The sequence below is a fragment of the Leptonotus elevatus genome, chromosome 12 (genome assembly GCF_054856555.1).
Source record: "Leptonotus elevatus isolate MCC_2025b chromosome 12, RoL_Lele_1.0, whole genome shotgun sequence".
NCBI classification, from domain to species: Eukaryota; Metazoa; Chordata; class Actinopteri; order Syngnathiformes; family Syngnathidae; genus Leptonotus; species Leptonotus elevatus.
The window spans coordinates 23,044,553-23,066,093 of record NC_141250.1 but is presented as its reverse complement, the minus strand read 5'-3'; the positions used below and the strand labels follow the sequence as shown (position 1 = coordinate 23,066,093).

Below are 21,541 nucleotides of genomic sequence, written 5' to 3'. Positions count from 1 at the left end.
ATCCCCCCCACAACATTTTGCAGTGCTGCCTTGACCGATGAGTTGTTCCAGATATGACAAGTGTGTGTGCGTGTTTCTCTCCTTGGGGGAGCCTGGGACGTTTCCATTGTATTCTATTACTGGTAATAGTAGGGGGGGTTGTAGTCGTGGTCGAATGATGTAATATTTCCTGTTAGTATAAAAGTAGTAAGAACTGGAGTAGTAGTAGTTCTATTGTAAACAAAGGGAGAGTTATTTTCATTGTTTTGTTTTATGTCGAAATACTACTTGGAGACTTAAGATGTGTGTCAAGCATTTCGTTTTTGTTGAATTGAATTGAAAAAATAATCAGGAAAAGATGTGCCACGAAATCAATATCAGTAACGGTATCGGCAAGAGTTCCGAATCGATACCATTCTTGCTCACGCGTGTCATCTGTCTCTAGTAAAGATACGCGCATCACGTGACACTAACCCCGGAAGTAGCGCAGTCTCGCGCTGTCTGCTGCCGACACTGATTTGCTGTCAATCCGATGGCGTCGCTCTCGAACTTTTCTGCCACTTAAAGTCAACTTGATAGCTATTTGTTTGTTTGTTGTCAACCGGAAGCCACACTACAAGTACTGCGTCGCCGAGCATCGATGAAGGCGGTGGTCCTGGCCGCCGGCTACGGAACCAGGCTCCAGCGGGACGTGGCGGCCGACCTTAGCGGGCGCTTCGCTCACCTGGTCGGCGTCGCCAAGCCGCTGCTGCCGGTAGGGAACCGCGCGCTCCTCAGCCACTGGGTCCGAGCACTGGCCGCCTCCAACGGGGTAGACGACATCTACCTCGTGGTGAGTACAACGGAATGGACTTTGCTCACCTGAGATTGCGGCCGCTGTTTGTGTGACGCCAGTAACCAGAACCAGTCAGAATGCCTATTTCGGGCTAAATCGGTCGACTTTTTTACGCGTCCGTCGGTGGAACTGGTGTTAAAATGTTGACTTCTTCTTGCCTTGACAGACCAACGCTCTTTACCTGTCTGCCTTTGAAGAATGGGCCGTACACTTCCCAAACGTCAAGATTGTCTGCGACCAGACCACAAGCAATGACGTAAATACAATTTATTTATTTATTTTTACACCCGACAACAGCATACATTTGGAAAATTTACTCGTTTTTCTTTCTTTTTTTTTTTAATGATGACGACATGCAACCCCCACCTGTAAAAATACAAACAAATCTCATCTCCTGCTTTGGCCACAAAAAGTCAACACTCACCACATTTTTTGCCTGTCACTTTTTTGGGGGAAAGATGCATTTCCATATTTGTCATTTAGAGTGGTTTTAAGTTTCATGGCTGATTTATTCGGCAATGACTTCTTCTGGATATCTAGAAACTGTTTGTTTATTTGTTTATGAAAACTCGAATGATTTGGATTTTAATGACATATCTGGCCATAATTGAGATTCTATTCTGCCATCATCTTGGTTTGAAAAGTTGGATCTTTGTCAATATAATATGCCTGACAGAAAAGAAAGAAACTAGGATAAATAAATAAAAAGTACACTGCAACAGTGGGCCAAGTCCAAATTAACATGTGAAACTGATCATTATTTTTAATGAATCAATGAATGAATCATTTCCTGATCAATCAGGAAAAGTGCAGAGTGTTTTAGATTAGTATTCATCTGATGATGCCTTTATACATTTTTTTCAAAAAATGGAGTTCGCCTGCTCTCGTTGTCAGTGGCTTCATTTTTCATGTTTTTGTTTTTTTAACTCACGAGGACCGTCTCGGCGCTGTGGCCTGCCTCCAGCTGGCGGTGAAGCACTTCCACATCCGGGATCACGTCCTCGTGATTGGAGGGTGCGCGCACAACATCGATGCCCAACATTTTGCCAAGCAAATGTTGATCCGTTTTTGGTTTGTTGGCGTCCTCACTAGTGACACGCTCTTCAAGGAGGATTTCAGCCTCGCTCGGATCCAGTCCAGGTTTCGTGAACTCCAAGCGGAATGTGAGGACAACAACATGTTGCTGTCCTACCAGTGCAGGGACGACGGTGAGGAAGTGGCAGTTTGCTCGACTCCATTCGATGAAAACATTCATTTTTTTTCTTGCTCGTTTCTGGTGCAGAAACTCCCAAATATGGAATTGTGGAAGTCGACGATGAGCTTCGAGCCGTCTGCATGAAGGAAAAACCGCTGCCGTCAGAGACCACATCGAGAAGAGCGGTAAGTTCAGTCCAAAATGGCGCGTTATATTTTGAACCATGCGTTTTGTGTTCAAAACATGGATTGCTTTAAGTGTGTGCGTGTGTCCCCCCCCCCCCCACCCAGTGTCCTTGTTTCTACGTGTTGTCCAAGAAGAGCCTTCCTCTCTTGGACACTTTCCTCCTGGAAAAGAAGGTAACGCTGACCGTCCACGCTGCGCCGTCTCAACAAAGATGATTATTTGAAGGAAGATTTGCGTCCTGACAGGATGCCGCCATCTTGGAAAAAGACGCCCCCGGCAATTTCGTGTCTTGGCTCATTCTCAGGTAAACAAACTTTGAATTTAATATTCTCGTGCATTACACTTATATTATTCCTTTTATGGGACCCAAGGAGGCTTTTCTTATTTATTTAACAATTAAGTATAATTAACAATTATAATTCATTTCATAAACTGAGTATTAATGATATGAATGAATCACAAGATTTGTATAACGCCAATCAAGGGACCTGAGGACACGTTTAATTTTTATTTTATGATAATTCATGTTAAATATATTCAATAAATATTGACATCGTCGATTTATATAGCACCGTTCAAGGCACCCAATGAAGCTTTTACCCAAACTAATAATTAACAAAAATATTTTTTTTTCGTTTTTTTCTTCCTTCCTTTATTTTCTTTTTTTTCTTCTTTTATAAAGAGCTCAGTATTGTTCATTCGGAAATGTCATCATCATTGCTCTTTATTTTTTATTATATATATATATATATATATAAATAATATATATATATATATATATAAATAATATATATATATATATAAATAATATATATATATATATATATATATATATAGATATAAATAATATATATATATATATATATATATATTTAATAAAATCATCCAACCAGCCATGTGTTTTTCAAACATTAAGATTTGCTATTTATTAAATAGAAATATGAATTTCATGGTTTCACCTGAGCAAATAAATCATCTTACCAAATAATTAACAAATGAATCATTCCAAATAAATAATCCATATTGTCTCTAAGTAGTATAATAAAAAAAAGAACAATTTATCATTTTGCATTGGTGAATGTTTTTAATGTTTTTTGTCATGCAATAAAAATATAGTTTGTTTTTCAGAAAACCTGTATACGCCCACGAGATTGGCGGGCGTTTCGACGTCGGCGACTTGCAGTCCTACCTGGACTGCGACCAGTTTTTCAAAGACAAACGCCTTCACGCACGCCCGTACATGATGTAGACCAAGCACACATTTTCCGATTTTCTTGACCGACGCGATCCAGCGGACACGACGAAAGCGTTCCAAAAACGGCGATTCCTCTGGCCTAGTGGGCGAGCAGCCTGCCGCAGCGGTCCGACGCCTTCTCGCGGCCGTTCTCCATCTTGGCGATGCGCGAGCCGAACTGCATGGCCCTCTTGGGCAGGACGGCGGACGCCCCGAGGCCCAGCCGGCGGGCGGCCAGCCTCAGTAGCAGCTTCTCGCCGACGCCGCGCGGGAGCGACAGGTCGGCCTTGTCGCTCATGGGCAGAGAGTTCAGGTAGCTCACGACGCTCTCGTCCAAGTACGGGAACCTGACCGGAGGAAACAACTTTAATGCCGTCTGTACCGTGATTCTCAGAACCTTTTACACCAAGTTCCGCTTTCCCAAATCATCATAACCAACAAATGACACGCACAAAAATAAAATGCGAGTACTTTGAACTCTTTCTGGACTTCTTTAGCCACATCAGGCTCGTCCGCCGGCAAACACAGTTGTCAAGAATTGAGCCTTTGTGAACCCGGTCAGCATTTCAGGTGGACCGGCTCAGTTCAGCATTTGACCAAGTTGGCTAATGGCTGGACGAGCCAGGTCCATCAGTGCCAACCTGACCAGATTCACAAACACCAGGTCCACCATGTGGACTTGGTCAGCATTTCATGTCAGTCTGGCATGAGTGGATTTGGTCTGTGCAGCATTTGGAGGACCGGGACCAGAAGTGTCAAGGGTAAGTCGCTTCACGAGGGTTGAACGGGCCGGGTCCGCAAAGGCTGGCGGACTGGCAAAGTTGACAAGGAACCATTTTAAAGACTGCTGACCTGGCCTCTTTCCCGTGGTCTGCAATCACTCTGTCATCCCTTCCCAAGTTCCTGGAGGAGATCCTGTCCAGCTCCATGGCTATTTCCTGGACCAGGCCCCGGTGTCCGGAAGTCTTGAACTTCACTCTGTGTCTGGCGTAACCCGCCAGCTGCTCGTCAGCGCCGATTCCCGTCAGAAGGACCTGCATGGAGACGAACAATTACTACCTGGTCCCGTGAACCCAGTCTCCAGTTTTAGTCCCCGCTGTCGTACCTTGGCCGAAGACGCGAAGCTGACCCGGTCGCGGTCCCGGGCCAGGAAGCCCTCGCCTCTTGCCGCGAACCACACGGCGCAGCCGATGCTGTCGTCCAGGACGGTGTCCAGCGGGTGCACCGCGTGACTGATGCGCTGGCGCCGCGTTTGTTGCAGCTCCTCGCGCGTTACGTCCACTTCCACAAAGTTCCAGCGCCTCCCGGGAGCCAAGGCTTGCAGTTCCTTGAGTCCGGATTTGCCAGTGATTCGGTCGGGGACGCGGAAGGGGTCGCGCGTTTGGCTTTCAGACGCGCTCCGATGGGGTTTTTGTCTCTCGGCAGCCTCTTTCTTCGCCTCCTGTTGTTGAAAAGCCACATTAAGAAGATCAATGGATTGACAATCGGGCACGTGACGGTGAGCCAAGACGGCCACAATCATGGAGTCGATTCCGCCTGAGAAAAGGACGGCAATCCTGGAATGGTCGCCGCTGGCCTGCGGATCGTCGGCCAAAGACTGAACGCGTCTCCTGACGGCCTCGCTGAGAACGTCGATCAGACCTTTCACCGCTTCCTCCTTTTTGATTTTGTCCAGAAGCTCTTCCAGATCCTCAACGACGGACTCTGGATTTCCGTGGCGTTCGTTCACTGTCATATTCAGAGGACAAACGGGTGATCGAAGCAGGTCCAGGGGGTTCTTGCGTATGATGCAGCTGCCCGGGCCAGGGAACTGGGTCGTCTCCGGACAGGTGGAAGCCAGATCCTCTCTAACCCGAGACCAGGGATAAAGTTCTATCGTCGGCGATTCGGATTCTACAAATGACTTGAGGTGGATTCTGTACACACCGACAGCAGGAACCTCCTGCCATACACATGATCCCCGGTTACGATGACTGGACTGACCCGGTCCACAAGAGTTGGACTCGGATGGAAGAGAGTCAGATTGACGAGGTTCACAAGTGGCAGATGGATCAGGTCCAGACAGGCCAGACTGACCAGGTCTACAAGGGCTCGGTTCACTCGGGATGAAATCACCATGTAGACTAGAACCAGTCTGGCAAGGGATGGACTGACCAGGTTCACAAGGTCTGGCTCCCACGGAGCTCAGTGTCAAGGCCTTCAGTGTTTGGTCAAACTTCCACAGCAAACTCCTCCTCCCAAAGTAGTCTCTCCCGAACCACAGGCAGTCTGTGCTCTTTTGGTAGTACACGAACCCCCAGGGACCTCGGATTCTGGACAGGACAGACAAAAGGTCGGCCCGGCTGCTACAAGAAGACAAATGCCTCAGAACAACGGCAGTGTCGTTCTCAGCTGGGAGGACTTCTAAACCACCGAAGACCTCCCCGTTCCACAGCAGGATGTTGCCAGCGGGGTCCTGGAGCGGCTGACTTGTGAGGAGACCTCTCAGGTGGAGAACATGGGCCGAGAACAAGCACCGATAAGGAGGATCTGAGCCCGAGACGATGAAATCCTTGCTGGAGTCGGGGCCTCTCCTTTTTAAATGTTCGTAGACGGCGTCGTCCCACGTGAACGGAGACTGCGCTGGACTCGCGAGACAAAATATGCCACACATGGTTGCAGGACCGCTCAGCTTCACAGATCCTGTAACTCCTTCGTCAGGCAGTCCAGCGTCCCTGTGGACGAGACAAATCTGTTACATACACTATTTCATTTGACAAGAAACGTTTAAAGGGTACATGTTTTGACCGTGCAGACATGGGAACTGTTTCACGTATGTCTTGTGGATGAACTTACTCTTGCATGAACTCAAGGTCTGTCCTCTGTCCGCCACGAACAATATGTTGCTGTTCCTCTGCTGGACATACACTTTCTAAAAGCAAAACCCACGTCTCAGTCACGACTGAATGTAATACATTCATTTAGTCACACTCACTCGGTCTTTCTTCAAATTGGACAGCTCCTCCACAGCCACCGTTTGCTCCTTGATCTAAAGTTAAAATACAAACAAACATAAATACATTTCACTTGTAATTGAAATAAAGTGGGACAATTACTACTTTCCAAACCCACTAGGTTTTGTGGCAAAACTGAACTCGTGGTAAACTATTACAATTTCGTCGACAAATACAGCCTTTTGTAAGCAAGAGCTTTTGCTCTTAGACTTTTAGTGGCTGATTATTGCATTTACTTTTCTGATATATTGCATTTTGGGGGCCAACTATAACACTTTCTTGTCGCATTATTGTGTCCAGGTTGAAACTACCACTAAAATGAGTCACGTGGGCATAAACATGTTAGCCTGTAGCATTTAAACATGCCCTTGAATGTACAATTATTTTATTCTTGATGAACGGTCATGTTTACTTGGATACTATTCGAAATGATCATAGCTTGTGCTTGACGTGGAAGGTGTAGTACCTGTTTGTTTATCTCCTCCTTACGTTCGGCAGACTGTCCGTCTAGATTACGGTGCTTATTGTTGACTTTTGAAGACATTTTAGGTAAAAGGAAAAAAAAACAGAAAAAACTGCTACAGCTCTGAGAGACACGAGTAGCCGATGCTAAGCTAACCACTGAGTAATAGCGACCGTGACAGCATGGGAAACAATTCCGGTTTCTTCTTCGTTGATGTTTAAAACTTCCGGGTTTGGTTTTCCAAGACCACTCTGCTCTCGATGGACTTAAATTATTAAATATCTTATATCCCTTGCAGTATTTTATTTTTACTAAAATTAAGTCAAACGTCTATTTAAAAAATAAATAAAAAATACAATCACGTTTGCATGCGGTAGTCAAAATCTGCAACACCAGAATGGTTCTTTTTGACTCCAGACAAAAGCAATAGACTCGACGCAATGATTTATAAAACACAACGTTTAAAACTCCAATTTACTTTGTGTGTTGCTCAGAAGAAATATCATGAAATTAATATTGCGGTAAATTATGTTTATATATACTGTATTTTTTTTAAAGCGTTGCTGAGCGTCAAAAATACCGATATGACTCTGTAATCGATTAGTGTAGTCTGAAGCGATTCCCTCACGGCAACACCGGACGAAACAAGCTTACGACCGCTTTCCAGGGTAAGACCGAAAACTAGCCTCGATTTTGAGGACATTCATTAAAACTTTGGTAGTTAAGTTGCGCCGCAGCACAGACAATCTTATGGACAACGCGCGTACGACTTAATGAGCTCTATCGAGTCAGAAAGGTCGACACGTGGTTACCAGCGTGTCGATGTGTTGCGATTTGTTGTACAGTGGTAGCCGGGCACACGGAGTTAGGAACGCTTGTTTGGTGAAAGAAATGTCCCCGCCCGCTCGGGAGGCGTCGTAGTTCTAAACGGTCAGTATCCGGCTAAATGTAGCTTAGTGTAGCGCACTAAACTTAAACGATGCAAATGCATTTTATCCAATTAATTGTTTACAAGAGTAACGTTTTAAAACTCTTCAATTAATCGTAGTTATGTGGCAACCGCAGCCACAAATTTGCTGGGGTATTTTTTTCAGTTTACCGTACGTTCAAAATGTTTCAAAAATCGATTCATTATTTTGGCTTATTGTCGTGTAGACTAAGTACTGTGGTCGATTCTACAAAAGAGTACTTTACTCGCAGTTTTTTTGGGGCACAGAAAATGTCAACATTAGCATTTGATCACAAACATTTAGCCACACAAATGTAATAATTGGCCACAAAATTGCCTTTTTATTCTATATATTTTTTTTCAAAACAAATTGTGTTTGAATTGCGTTTTGTCAGTGACGACTATCTTTGTGGCCAACTGGATAATTTTTGTGGTCAGTTAGGCCTGTCTAATATTTGTCATCAACAATGACCTTGCTGTTGACAAATGCTGCCTCTTTGCTAGCAAATATAGTTTGATTGTGAAATATTACATTTCTGTCATCACAAAGATGACTATTTTTTGACCTGGTACTGAAAATACTGCATTTGTTTGCAGCAAGTTGCTGCTAAATATTCGTCCACAAAAAGTTACATACTTACATTTGGTCACAAATCATGTATTTAGTAGTTTTTAACAGAAGTACAATATTAAGTAATTAAAACACAACATTTGCTCACACTGTATTTGTCCAAATTTTTTTAATGGTTTCTGTGGTTTGTCTCCACAGGGAACAGCGCCACCTAGAGGCTGCGCAACATGGGCTTGACCAAGCAGTACCTGCGCTATGTGGCGGGCGCCGTGTTCGGCGTGATCGGCAGCCAGAAAGCTAACATCTGCTATGTCACGCTACGCGGCGGCGAGCGCGGCCGCTACGTGGCTGTGGCGGCGTGCGAGCACGTCTTCATCTGGGACACCCGCAAAGCGGAGAAGGCGAGAAGAAAAACTTTTTTGTTTAGTTTTTGATACCTCCCGCTCAGGTTTGTAACTCCTTTGCTGTTCCAGGTGTTGATCCTGGCGGGTCAGAAACACGAGGTGACCTACCTGCGGCCGTCGCCGGACGGCGTCCACGTGGCCGTGGGCTACGAGGACGGCGCCGTGCGGCTCTTCAGTCTGCTCAACGGGGAGAGCAACGTCTGCTTCAACGGACACAAGTCGGCGGTCACGGCCTTGTGCTACGACGCGCTGGGCGCCAAACTCGTCACCGGCTCCAAGGTCAGTCCGGGGGAAATTAACATCGTCCCATGCTTGATTATTTGTGGATTATTCTTACACTCCCATTTCTTTTGTTTGTTTTTTCTGTTCTTTTTCATAGCAATAATACTTTAAAAAGATCATAAAAATATGTATAAAATGCACAAAACATTGATAATTACAATACATTTATTTTTATAAGAGATTATAATCGTTCCTGCTTCTGTTTTTTTTTCCTTTTCTCTTCGTTGTCAATGAAAAGCAATTTTGCAGCACATGCTAGGATTTCTGCGTTTGTCCAATCACGATTCACTTTATGGAACCCTTTTTTCCGCAACGTATCTTGGATGAATAAATGGCAAAAAAAAAAAAAATCAAGCTTAAGTGGAGCAGAATTAGCGGACAAGCTATTGGAAAGGTGACTTTTGTGGACCAATGGACTAAAAGAGGTCCTTTTTTTTCCCGCTGGCAGGACACGGACGTGATCGTGTGGGACGTGATCAACGAGTGCGGCCTCTACCGACTGCGGGGACACAAAGACGAGGTCACGCAAGCGCTCTTGCTGAAAGACACGAACCTGCTGGTGACCAGGTAGCTCCTCGCATCGCAACGGCGCCACTTCAACGTGAACTTGAACGCGCCATTGGCTTCAATGTCAACGCAGACACGCCCCCTGCGTAGAAGCACATTGTTTTGAGCATGGGGTGTGTCGACTTTTGCAATGCGCCGCATACAAGTGTGTGTCGTCGGCAGCTCCAAGGACTCGTTTGTCAAGTGGTGGGACTTGGACACGCAGCATTGCTTCAAGACTTTGGTGGGCCACCGCAGCGAGGTGAGCGTCCTCGCCGCGCGACTTCCGTCCAAAACGACGCCGCGCTCTTTTTTCCCCTGCGTGCACTTTCACTCCCAAGTTGGAAAGCAAAGTACAAAATGACTTGCCCTTGTCGGCTCCTTCAGCATCGGGGAAACATTTGTATTTTTATGAGCGCTGTCAAAATGAAAGCGTTAACAAATGAATTCATCACCAAAAATATGGCAGATTAATCACGCAATTGATTTTGAGCGCAGACGATCAAAGGATCGCGACGGCGGATGCTGACGTTAACGGCGTGCATTCGAGTCAGACATTTGATGTTTACGTGTGACACGAAGAATATTCGTTCATGTCAAAATGTCAGGGTCGGGATTTTAAACGATGCGAGTCATTAACTGATACAAAAAAGAGGACGTGGAAAGAATGAACGCACAAGCGGGTGCTCATCTGCTCTTTGGCGGGCAAAAATGTTCATAAAAAAGCCTTTTTAATTTAGCGATGAATCGCGATTGCTGTCGGCAAAATTCTCAAATGTGATTCATCTGATTTAAAAAATGTCATTGTTTGGCAGCTCTCATTTTCATTTTCAGCAGCCATCAAAACGGACATTTTCATGGAGGATTATAAATAAATATAATATTTATATATATATATATAATCATTTTGTAATAATTATATTTGTCTTTAAAATGCACACAACATTCTATTGTAATTTGAAGTCAAAATATGATTTTGATCCTTTTAACCAAAATGTAATTTAAGGCTGGAAATTTAATAATTACAAACATGCATTCTATAATTGTTGATCATATTTTTTTTTAATCCCAGTCATGATTCTTATTTATCAAATACATAAAAAAAGAATTTAACATTACATTGCAAATCAGGCCTGAAGTCAAATTCATGAAACAAAAATATGTTTATTAGGTTTTAATGATTATTTAAATGGTTTAGTAACTGAAATAAATATTTCTACAGAAAAAAATGATAATTTGTATAATCCCGTTTGCGTTCCGCTTGCTGTCTACGTTTTCGGAACTTTTCTTTTTGATTCCTTGTAATTGAAACGTGTGTCGTGCGTAATTCAATTTCCCAAATGAAATGAAATGAAATGAAATGAAATGAAATGACAGTGATGGAGGAAAACGACATCAAAATACAAAGCGTCGTTCTCGTGCGTGCGTGCGTGCGTGCGTGCGTGCGTGATCAGGTGTGGGCCATGACCTTCCTGAACGAGGAGCGGCGGCTGCTGACGGGCTCGGCCGACAGCGAGCTGCGAGCGTGGGACATTGGCTTCCTGCAAGAGGTGAGCCGGGTCCCGACCCCGAAAGGGGGAAGTCCACTCGCCCCGCGGACGCCGCTTGATGACGCCGTGCCTGTCTTGACGTCCAGGAGCCGGCGGAGGGCGAGCCCAAAGTCAAGAAGGGCAAAAGTCTGCTGGAGGACGCCGACGGCGCCGACGGGGACGACGCCGACGGGGACGACGCCGACGAGAGTCCGGAAGACGTAAGGACAATCTTTTACGGCGGGTCGGCACGCGTGACCCACTTTGAATGTTTGTTGGCGTCTTTCAGCGCATTTTGACTTTCAAGAAAGCGGGCTCCGTCCTGCGGCAGGCCAGAGACCGAGTCGTGTCTTTGAGCGCCGACGGCAAGGCCCGAGTCTTCGCCTGTCACGTGAGTGCCGAACCCGCTCGCCGCCACGCAACAAAATCACGTATTGGCGCCATACAAAGGAGGACGTTGACCTTTTTTGAAGTCATTCGCCAGCAAAAATCAGCTTGCATTGCAATCGTTTGGCAGAACAACACCAAGAAAATGAGATTTTTGTTCAGGAAAATGCATTTCTTCACAAACGCTCGAATTCGTCCACCAAAATGCGGACGAATGTTAACCAGCCAAAGTTTGAACTTTGTTTGATGGAGAACGTTTCCCACTCGTGTTGCACGAGATACCGGTACCGGTACCGCGCCTCCATTCGTTTGCCGTCAAGCCAAAATGTTTTAGCACCCGTCCAGCGATATGCGAGAGTAAGCGGCTTGCGTGCGAGAGTAAGCGGCTTGCGTGCGAGAGTAAGCGGCTTGCGTGCGAGAGTAAGCGGCTTGCGTGCGAGAGGGCTCAAGAAGACGGCTTCGCGCGCCGAAGCGCTCGCTGGCCGTGCACGTCGGACGCAAGGAAGCGTTTCCTGACGTGGCCACGGCAAGCCGAACCCGCATGACCTTTTGGAACAAGAAAGCAAAAGCAGAAGAAAAAAAAGCAACAATCACTCTTGGCTGCAGCGGACTCAAGATGGCGTCAAAATGTTGCTGTGGTGACGACGCCATTTCCCACACGAATGCAACACGTAGCCCTAAAATGCACAGTAAAAAAAGACATTGCCCCCCCCCCCCCCCCCAAATTGCCACAGACACACGTTGACACTTTGTGTCCACTCGGAATGTATTTGTCAGAATTTGTTGCGGCGAAAGGCAAAATGTGAAAATGTGAATTTTGGCCGCGACTGGTCAGGGCAACGACGCCGTTCTGGAGCTGTTCAGGGTTCTGTCGGAGGACGAAGTCCGCAAGAGGATGGCCAAGAAGATCAAGAAAGCCAAAAAGAAGTAAGTAGACAAATATTACTTTGCTCATTTCAAGTCAAATTTCTCATTCATGTTGATAATTGAATCTTATTTTTTTTTTGTTATTATTATTGTCAAACTAAAATGTTTCATTTGACTTTGAATTCAATTTATTAGATTGATTATTCTTTAATTGCTGTAAGGGGGGAAACATTTTGGAAAAAACACAGAGACACCTTTAAAAAAAAATTTTATTTGCCCCAACATTGAAAAATGGTTTACATGAAGTAAAAACTTTCAGGTCAAACTCTAAAAAAAAATATTTGCATTCAATAATGAATCCAACTGAATTCAGACCATTTGAAGTCATTAGTTTGCGTCACCTTAAGAAATAAATTGACATGAAGTGGAACCATTCAGTTTGTCACGCAATGAAATATTGACACAAGTCAAAACTCAATAATTAGTTGTGACGGATTACTTGCATTTAAAAAAAAAGGAGTTGTGTATTTTTTCTCTTATGCAATTGTATTTCTTACCCCAAAAACGTTCTTCTCAAATATATATATATATTTTGCTTCTTCTTAAAACATCACTGAACGCGTATTTTTACTCGTCTAATATTTACACGAGTATTTCAAATATGTACGAATGCGCGCGTTGCCGCTTCAGAGCGGCGGCGGACGAGACGGCGGAGGAAGTGCGCGTGGAGAGGACGCTGAAGGACGAGATCGTCCGCCTGAGCAACATCAAGGCCTCCGCCAAGATCAGGTGACGCCTCAAACGCTGCGTTTGGGATCACGCGCATCGACAGAGCTGGCAAATCCGGGTCCCGAAAGCCACAGTTTGCCTTTAGCCCCTCGTGCTAGCTAGCACGTAAATGAGCACCAGCTAGCTCGCTAGCTAGCACCTGCGGCTAAAGGCAAACTGTGGCTTTCCGGACCCGGATTTGCCGTCTCCAGACTTGACGCCGATGGGACTGAAGCGGCTCGTTGGTCTCAGGTGGGCCGACTGCCTGTTGTGCGGCGGCGGCGAGCTGAAGGTGGCGCTGTTGCTGCAGGACAACACGGTGGAGACGTACAGCCTGAAGATGGCGCGCGACAAGGCGGCGGCCAGCAAGACGGCGCGTCTCACGCTCGCCGGCCACCGCAGCGACGTGCGCACGCTGGCCTTCAGCTCCGACAACCTGGCCGTGCTGTCGGCGTCCGGCGACACCGTCAAAATCTGGAACAGGTCACAATTATTCGCATCTTATATCGGAACCGATTCAAACTGGGGGCGTGCCCAAAAAAATCCATTCGCATTTAGTACGATTGAGAATGGATCTGAAATGTCCCCAAATCGATTTCATTTCAATGCCCTGGTTTGTGTGTGCCTTTATTGGGAGCGCTGTTCATGTTGTACCCGATTTGGCCACTTAGGGGCAATGTGGTTTCTCACCCCTAATGCAAACGATATCTTTTGCAGAACAACGCAACTCTCATTCCACAAAATGAATGGAATGACGATTAAACCAGAAAATATTTGTTTTTGCGCCTCAGGTCGACGCTGCAGGTGGTGCGAACAATGGCGTGCGAGTACGCCCTGTGCTCCCTCTTCGTGCCGGGGGACAGGCAGATCATCCTGGGGACCAAGGTGGGCCCCCCCCCCCCCGCCACGCCACGCCGTGATGCTCCGCCCCCTCGCCACTTGCATCTTAGCCAATCGCGCCTTTGTTTTTGCTTTTGTGTGTCCGGCGTCAGAGCGGGAATCTGCAGATCTTCGAGTTGGCGTCGGGAAGCCTTCTGGAGACGGTGGACGCCCACCGGGGGGCGCTGTGGTCCCTGTGCCTGGCGCCAGACCAGGTACGCCCAAAATCGCCACGACGCCGCTTCGTCTCGGAACTTGACTTTGCACTTTTTTCTACTTTTTCCTTCTTTCTTTCTTTCTTTCCAGTTTTAACTTGTTTTACGCGTCGACATTATTTCCTTTCTTTTGTCTTACTTTCCCCCTTTTTTCGCATTTGCCCTCAGATTCTTTTTTTTTGTTTTCATTTTCTTTCTTTCAATTTCGTCACTTTTGCTTTTGTGAATATTGTTGACGCTAAATGAAAATTCTGACATCATGTATGTCGGAAGTGTGTTCCTGACACTCTGCCTGACATGGTCGTCGTATAACGTGCGCGACATTTTGTTGTTTGCGTTAAAAGACGAGGCGGTGTGTGTGCGTGACGACAAGATGCAATGTGTGTGCGTGTGTGCGCAGCGGGGCATCGTGACCGGAGGCGCGGACAAGACGGTGAAGTTGTGGGACTTCGAGTTGGTGAAGGACGAGGCCAGTGGACACAAGTCAGTTTCAATTGTTGACGTTTATACCGACAAGACAATTTTGAGGGCGCCACCTAGTGCCCGGCATGCATATTACAAAAAGAAGAATTTTTCCATTTTCATCCTCTTCTTCTTCTTTCCTCTTCGATGTTCTTTTTCTTTTCTTCTCTTCAGGCGTCTGACGTTGAAGCACGCGCGCACGTTACAGCTGGAGGAAGACGTCCTGTGCGTGAAGTTGTCTCCCGACCAGCGCCTGCTGGCCGTCTCCCTGCTGGACTGCACCGTCAAAGTCTTCTTCGCGGACACGCTCAAGGTAAAGGTCGGCGGCGGGGACGAGGGCGGGGACGAGGAGCGCTCGCGCTCGCCCGTCTCACGACTCGTCTCACGACTCGTCTCACGACTCGTCTCTTCGTCTGCGCAGTTCTTCCTGTCGCTGTACGGACACAAGCTGCCCGTCCTCTGTCTGGACATCGCGCACGTGAGTCTGATGAAAAGTTTATTCTTCAATTCCAAGAAGGAGATTCTAGAAATGCTTTCTGTCCTCAATTTCTTAGCGGGGACGCAACGTTTCAAAGTTGAATGAAGTGAATCAAATGGAATGAGTCATTTCATAGCGTGCAGAATTACGTTTGAAATTCACATTCTTCATTGACATCATTGAGACGCATTTATTGCGGATTTGGAGAGATTTTTGCAAGGCCCGCGAATGTTGTTCTCTTGCAATGAAAACATGGAAGCTACCAAAAGAAAGATGAGAGTTTCTTCTTTCCTATTTCCGTTTTGCAGCAATTGGCATTTGAATATTTCATCATGGCCCTGGTTGATCTCTTTTGCTCTGCTGCCACCTGCTGGCCGTTTGTGCAATAACGACCATTTCTTCCACCGTTTTTTGCAGTTGAGAGGTTGCATCAAAGTCTTCTGTATGCTCTAGCATTCAAAAAACGTATAAATACGTCTTTGGGACACGTCAAGCTTTTCAAATGGAACAAATGAGTTACTTTTAAGTGATCTCAACAAGTCTAAGCAGGATTGTCAACTATTTTCTTGAATATTGTATTTTCATTTCATCTGTTTTGAATTCTACTCAAATAACGTCGTGTAAACATTTTGTTGCAGATGTGGACACTTGATGCCGAATGTTAGCTTTCCTTTTCAGAAATACTAAAAGAATGTTGTTGGTGCCCCCCTTCCCCCCCCAGGACAGCACGCTGATGGCCACGGGTTCGGCGGATCGCAACGTGAAGATCTGGGGTCTGGACTTTGGCGACTGCCACCGCTCCATGTTCGCGCACGACGACAGGTCGGTCGCACGTTGAGCCCGCCCGCTTGCCCCGCCCGCTGGCGAATGTCTCACCAATGTCTCACTTGACTTCTGGTGGCGGCAGCGTCATGTTCCTGCAGTTCGTCCCCAAGACGCATTTGTTCTTCACGGCGGGAAAGGACAAGAAGATCAAGCAGTGGGACGCCGACAAGTTTGAACACATCCAGACTTTGGAGGTCAGTTTTTGTCTCGGACGCAAACGTGCCTTGTCGTTAAAAGCGGTTGAAGTTGTTGGAAATGAGGAGTGGCTTTTTTTTCTTCTTCTCCAAAATGACTGAATTATTTCACAATCGACATAAATAATGCTGGCCAAAGATGAACATTATAAATGGCGTAAGCGTAAAAAGCAGGATTGAAGAGCACTTGACGTTCAAAAACCTTCAGCAAAAAGAAGGCTGAGCTTGAAATACTTCCTGTTTTCATTCTTCTTCTTTCAAATGTACTTTCAAACAAAATTGTGTGCCAGCATCTAGTGGTTGATGGTGGAATCACACCCGTCATAAATGGGAGGCGGAAGAAAATGAATTAGAAACGAGAGACATTTTGTGTGTGAGATAACAGACGAACTCATTTGCATATGATTCACAATCATTAGTCTTCTGCTTTTCCCCCCCAACTTTTATTTCTTTCCCTTTTCAGTCGCTTTTGCCTTTTTTGTCCCGTTTGCTTTTTTTCCCAGCAGAAACTTTGGCGAAGGCCATCTTTTGTTTTCATAATGTCCGAAAGCTTTGCGAAGGTTCGTTTTCAATGTCTCAATGTGCGCGGCCCCCAAAAGGGCCACCATCGCGAGGTGTGGTGTCTGAGCATCAGCCCCAACGGCGACCATCTGGCGTCGGCGTCACATGACAAGTCTCTGCGTTTGTGGGAGCGGACGCGGGAGCCCATCGTCCTCGAGGAGGAACGCCAGACGGTGAGGAAGAAGCGTCGTCTTCGTCATCGTCTTCATCGTCTTCGTCACCGTCGACGCTTGTCGTCATTCAGCTCTATTTCGTGCTCGTTTGACAGGATCGAGAGGCGGAGTTTGAGGAGAGTCTGGCCCAAGGTGACGCTCCGGTGGTAAGTGGCCATCTTGGTCTGCTAGCATCTGTTAGCATGTGCCGGCTTTGATTACCTCCTGCCAAATTGTCATTCTTATTTTTGTATACTTTGGGAATTTTCATTTGAGTTGTTGCTTTTTTTAATGTCGTTTTCATATTTTTATTTTTTTAGTTTGTGTTATTTAAAAGGTTTGACTTCTGCCCGTCCTCTGGATGGCTAAGCAACTTTATGTTCAGGTGTTTCCCGTGCGGCAACACGCCTGGCGGAGAGACGCCGACGAGACGTTAGCATAGTTGTTAGCGTGTTGCATTTGCTCAGCTTGAGTCGCTGACAAAAGGGGCGTGGCATGAAAGGTTTTGACCGCTCCGCTGCGGCTAGCTGTTAGCATTCAACCCACCTTGTCCCGTTTCCTTGCGCAGGTGCCCGGAGAGACTCCCGGCGAAGCCGCACCCGCCGGCAAGAAAACGGCGGAGACGGTCAAAGCTGTGAGTTGACTTTGCGTAACATTCTGATGAGCGTCGTTCATAAGAATGCGGCGAACGCAAAACGAGGATGACCAAAATGTGTAATGGCCGCCCGGCAGGCCGAACGCATCATGGAGGCTCTGGAGCTCCTCCGCGGGGAGAACAGGAAGTTGGAAGAACATAAGTACGCCTGCGAGCGAGCCGGGAAGGAGGTGAGCCGCCCGTCTTGCCGCCCGTCTTGCCGCCCGTCTTGCCGCCCGTCTAGCCGCCCGTCTTGCTGCCCGTCTTGCCGCCCGTCTTGCGTCTTGCCGCCCGTCTAGCCGCCCGTCTTGCCACCCGTCTTGCCGCCCGTCTTGCGTCTAGCCGCCCGTCTTGCCACCCGTCTTGCCGCCCGTCTTGCCGCCCGTCTTGCCGCCTGCTGCCGCTAAAGTGGACGTGATGGTTGCGCGTCTTTCTGCTGTGTTTTGCAGCTGCCGCTCCCCGAACCGAATCGCATCCTGGCGGCCTTCGGAAACATTTCAGTGAGTGGTTTTCTTTTTCTCTTACAGCAGATGACGGAAATGGAACTCGTTGATCTTTTCCGGCCACTTTTAAGTCAAACCTCGTTCTCGTGTTCGTTTCGTCGTGTTATGGAAAATTATTACAATCCATCAATCTATCGATTATTCAATGCACGAATCGGGCTCATTTGAATGTCGCATTTAAGCGTATTTGACAGCTCTGATTTGAAATCATATTCATCTCCATCAAAACATTTCCTTTTTATTGATACTTTTGCTTCTTTTTTCCCTATTTCTCATTTTGCTTATTTGTATTTTTTTTTCCTATTCTCTTTTTCTTTGCAAATTTTTCCCCGAAGTAACTTTTTTTTTTACTTTACTTTTCTGACTTTTTTGTCCCTTTTATTGATTTCTTCTTTTACGCTTTCCAATGTATTTATTTTTGCTTGTTTTTCTCCCCGTTACAGCTTTTTTTCTTCTTCTTTTTTTTAATTAAGTTTTGAATGTAATGTCGTGCATCACCTTTTTCCTGTAATTGCATTTTTCATCTGGGTTGAATTTCACATTGGACCAGCGCACGGGCCTTTCTCCAAACGGTGCGCTTATTCATTTGTGTGTGTGTGTGTGTGTGTGTGTGTGTGTTGCACTTTCAGCCGAGCCGCTACGTTCTTGATGTGGTCAAGAAAGTCCGATCCAGGTGAGAAGCGGCTCTCCAAGAATGCGTGACCCGCGTTACAGTGGAGTCAATCAAACGTGTTGCACTTGAATTGTGGTGAAATGCGTGCTTGAAAACCAACCAACCAACCAACGTGTCCCGTTTGGCGTCCTTCTGTTTTTTGATGCGCGTTTGGTGTCGTCCTTTTGCCAGCGAGCTTGAAGTGTCTCTGCTGGTGCTGCCGTTCCCGTACGTTCCCGAGCTGCTGGAGCTCTTCAACGGCTTCATCCGGCAGGGCCTGCAGGTGGAGCTGGTGTGCCGCTGCCTCGTTTTCCTGCTCAAGTCAGTTGAAGCGCTCGCCGCCGCCGTTGCTGCCGCCGCCGTTTGCTTCTTTCAAGCGCGCCGACACGCACGCTCACCAAACAACTGGACACTTACAAGAAACGGTCGCCACAATAATGAGCACATTACAAAGCGGGATTTGACGCTTTGTTTGCTGTTGTTTTTTTCATAAGAAAACACATGATTTTAAGATTATTTTTTTCTTTTTGCTGCATTTCCTCCTCAGATAAAAATGCAAAAAAAATTAAAAAATCATAATTGGAAAAAAATTATTTGTTAAAATTATAAATCTATAAGTTTCATACTATTAATTTGAAATTAAAGTCCGATTTTTTTTTTTTTAAATATCAACAAAAATAAGTTAAATCAAGTCAGCAAAATTTGTTGTAATAATCTGTGTTGTTTTATTTATTTATTTTATGACCAGAACAATTTGTCATGCATGTTTATTTTATTGTTTTGAAAAGTCAGCAAATTTGTTGTTTATTCCAAATATCAAAAATCTCATTCATATAATACACATTTTCTTTCCGTAGTTGTTTGATTTGTAGCCAAAGTTTCAGGAAAATTTCATTTTTAAGTCCAAAATAATTATTCTTATCAGTAAAATGTGTTATAACTGATATATTTTGTATCCGTAAAAAAACAGTTTACAAAATAGTTGTGCGTTTATTTATTTATCCCCCCCAACAAAGTGACGAACCCGCCTCTTTTTCCTCCCCCTCCCAATTGTTTTTTTTTTTTGTCAGAATTCATTTTGGTCGGATCTGCGGCAGCCAGAAGCTCGTCCCCGTCATCGACGACCTGCGCGCCAACACGCTCTCCAAAGTGCAAGACATCCACGTACGTCCACCACTCCAACTTTGACCTCTGCGTCGTCATCATCATCATCATCATCATCATCATCGCGGTCCTGGTGTTTCTCTCCTCCCTCCATCCAGGACCTGATGGGCTTCAACAGCGCCGCCCTGCAGTTTCTCCAGCGCCAGTTGGAGAGCAAAGAGGAAGTGATGTTCTTCGCCGACGCCACGGGCCGACTGGCCGACAAGAAGCGGCGGCGGAGGAAGCGCGAGAAGGTCGTCCTCGCCGTCGCCTGATGCTCAGCGCAAAGGAGGCTCCTCCCATTTTCTTCTCCTCTTGTTTTCTACAATATCAATAAAAGATGTCAACATTTCTTGTTGTTTTAAATGAAAACGAGTCTTGCCTATTTTGAAACGACGCCATCGCGAAACTCGGAGGTGTCTTGACATACAAGCGTCGTCTGGTGGATTTTTTTGCTTCATACTTGCAAGCGCAAAATGCAAATGCATTTCGATAGCCGCCATTTGACACTATTTGCTCTCCATTAATGACCGCGCTGGTCCTCTTGTTTATTTCCACGGTTTTCTCGAATCATCGCTCACCTGTTTTGAGGAGACGAAAGCCGTGAAAGTCACTTTACACGCTTCAACTCCTTTTACAAGTAAAACTTGCCAGGAAGATTGTTTTGTTTTGATTCCGTCTTTCCACATCACAAGCTTTGAAGCAATCCTTTGAAACGGCCCAAAATGTGATGAAGTGTTCGACGCGGCCAGCATCTTCTTTCCAAGGAGCTCATTTGGGCTTGACGCTTTTGTTCAAGTCTCACCGAACGGAATGAAAACCTCCTGACGCAATTCCCCGCATGGCCGCTAGATGTCATTCTTGGCTTTCACTTGACTGGTCCACTTGGTTTGGCATCGTGTGAAAGTGGAAATACTCTTGGAACTAGTAGCATTTATTTCCCCCCCGACTGCTCGTGTCCCTTTTTTTGCCTACTAGTGCAAACTTAAGGCGGATATCATGTTTCCTATTGAGTGCATCGAGTCGGGCCGGCTCTGAATTAGGAATACAAATTTAGCGGCGGAAGTGCGGATGCGCTCAATCGTAGGCCGCGTTCGTTTGTATCCGTACATATCCAATAGGCTTCAAAGTTTCCTCATGAAAATGATTTGCCGATATGATGACGAAGCAACTTTTGCTCCGCCTTTTTCCGGCACGTTCCGTGGAAAGATCAAGGATGGCTTCGCATTGGGTTCGATTCCATTTTGTACTTTCTGTCCCTCCAAAGTGCGTCTTCCTTTCTGGCGGCGCTCATGCAGGTTCTCGGGTGGCGTTTTGATTGACGGCGGGTGCTGTTTCCTCAGATCAAGTTGATGTGAGTGATGTGGGTGTCGTGTCGTTCCTTCCTTCCGCTGGATGCTGAATCAGGCTGTAAATGGACTTCGACCTCCATCTTCTGATCCTCTTTTTTCGAAACCGGCTGTACTGAAAGAACGCAACAACTTCAACTTCTGTATTTCTTAATTCAATCATTCATTAGGTCTCCAGCTATTTTAAATAATAATCGATTATTCTGTTGAGTTTTCTATAAATTATTAAAAAAAAGACAGGCAGTGCAGAAAATGCAACATGAACTGATTATACGATTCAGTTACTGGTTTGGTTCATACGTAGCG

At 46.0% G+C, this 21,541-nt stretch overlaps 4 protein-coding genes and 1 long non-coding RNA gene across 6 annotated transcripts in view; 2 read left to right on the top strand and 3 right to left on the bottom strand.

The window, feature by feature from the left end:
* Positions 1-460: 460 nt before the first annotated feature.
* LOC147165091 (uncharacterized) lies at positions 461-3,906 on the top strand. The gene is made up of 8 exons (XM_086091801.1): positions 461-811; positions 981-1,070; positions 1,749-1,828; positions 1,907-2,022; positions 2,097-2,194; positions 2,300-2,368; positions 2,441-2,499; positions 3,324-3,906. Exons 1-8 carry the CDS (start codon positions 620-622, stop codon positions 3,442-3,444), a joined length of 825 nt encoding a protein of 274 aa, XP_085947927.1. The 5' UTR covers positions 461-619; the 3' UTR covers positions 3,445-3,906.
* Positions 3,253-6,449, bottom strand: asnsd1 (asparagine synthetase domain containing 1). Its single transcript, XM_086091797.1, has 5 exons — positions 6,404-6,449; positions 6,265-6,340; positions 4,535-6,143; positions 4,282-4,463; positions 3,253-3,776 (listed from the first exon to the last, which is right to left on the bottom strand). Exons 2-5 carry the CDS (start codon positions 6,270-6,272, stop codon positions 3,530-3,532), a joined length of 2,046 nt encoding a protein of 681 aa, XP_085947923.1. The 5' UTR covers positions 6,273-6,340; positions 6,404-6,449; the 3' UTR covers positions 3,253-3,529.
* Positions 5,995-7,267, bottom strand: asdurf (ASNSD1 upstream open reading frame). Its single transcript, XM_086091804.1, has 4 exons — positions 6,889-7,267; positions 6,404-6,457; positions 6,265-6,340; positions 5,995-6,143 (listed from the first exon to the last, which is right to left on the bottom strand). The coding sequence occupies exons 1-4, from the start codon at positions 6,964-6,966 to the stop codon at positions 6,103-6,105; spliced, it is 249 nt and encodes an 82-aa protein (XP_085947930.1). The 5' UTR covers positions 6,967-7,267; the 3' UTR covers positions 5,995-6,102.
* A 232-nt stretch (positions 7,268-7,499) lies between these two features.
* On the top strand, positions 7,500-20,238 carry wdr3 (WD repeat domain 3). Its single transcript, XM_086091936.1, has 27 exons — positions 7,500-7,553; positions 8,604-8,806; positions 8,879-9,088; positions 9,540-9,658; positions 9,821-9,899; positions 11,092-11,187; positions 11,274-11,387; positions 11,456-11,557; positions 12,389-12,480; positions 13,111-13,209; positions 13,441-13,671; positions 13,980-14,073; positions 14,181-14,282; positions 14,683-14,765; positions 14,919-15,057; positions 15,166-15,222; positions 15,944-16,044; positions 16,130-16,241; positions 16,841-16,975; positions 17,071-17,121; positions 17,523-17,588; positions 17,687-17,779; positions 18,038-18,088; positions 18,721-18,764; positions 18,936-19,064; positions 19,814-19,907; positions 20,006-20,238. Exons 2-27 carry the CDS (start codon positions 8,633-8,635, stop codon positions 20,159-20,161), a joined length of 2,823 nt encoding a protein of 940 aa, XP_085948062.1. The 5' UTR covers positions 7,500-7,553; positions 8,604-8,632; the 3' UTR covers positions 20,162-20,238.
* LOC147165086 (uncharacterized) overlaps positions 19,483-21,541 on the bottom strand; it is a 30,035-nt gene continuing 27,976 nt past the window's right edge. The window contains exon 4 of one of the 2 annotated variants that reach the window (XR_015096740.1): positions 19,483-20,208. This is a non-coding gene — a long non-coding RNA (uncharacterized LOC147165086). The remainder of the gene's footprint in view (positions 20,209-21,541) is intronic. The other variant, XR_015096742.1, reaches the window with a different exon arrangement.

Excerpts from the sequence above, each read along its gene's own strand:
- LOC147165091 (XM_086091801.1), top strand. The coding sequence starts at position 620 with ATGAAGGCGGTGGTCCTGGCCGCCGGCTACGGAACCAGGCTCCAGCGG. Across the intron at positions 812-980 it reads TAGACGACATCTACCTCGTG|ACCAACGCTCTTTACCTGTC; the intron begins GTGAGTACAACG and ends TTGCCTTGACAG. Across the intron at positions 1,071-1,748 it reads ACCAGACCACAAGCAATGAC|GACCGTCTCGGCGCTGTGGC; the intron begins GTAAATACAATT and ends TTAACTCACGAG.
- asnsd1 (XM_086091797.1), bottom strand. Across the intron at positions 4,464-4,534 it reads GCTTCGCGTCTTCGGCCAAG|GTCCTTCTGACGGGAATCGG; the intron begins GTACGACAGCGG and ends GTCTCCATGCAG. Across the intron at positions 3,777-4,281 it reads GACCACGGGAAAGAGGCCAG|GTTCCCGTACTTGGACGAGA; the intron begins GTCAGCAGTCTT and ends TCCTCCGGTCAG.
- asdurf (XM_086091804.1), bottom strand. The coding sequence starts at position 6,966 with ATGTCTTCAAAAGTCAACAATAAGCACCGTAATCTAGACGGACAGTCT. Across the intron at positions 6,458-6,888 it reads AGGAGGAGATAAACAAACAG|ATCAAGGAGCAAACGGTGGC; the intron begins GTACTACACCTT and ends TTTTAACTTTAG. Across the intron at positions 6,144-6,264 it reads GACCTTGAGTTCATGCAAGA|GGACGCTGGACTGCCTGACG; the intron begins GTAAGTTCATCC and ends TCTCGTCCACAG.
- wdr3 (XM_086091936.1), top strand. The coding sequence starts at position 8,633 with ATGGGCTTGACCAAGCAGTACCTGCGCTATGTGGCGGGCGCCGTGTTC. Across the intron at positions 9,659-9,820 it reads ACGAACCTGCTGGTGACCAG|CTCCAAGGACTCGTTTGTCA; the intron begins GTAGCTCCTCGC and ends TGTCGTCGGCAG. Across the intron at positions 18,089-18,720 it reads CGGCCTTCGGAAACATTTCA|CCGAGCCGCTACGTTCTTGA; the intron begins GTGAGTGGTTTT and ends TTGCACTTTCAG.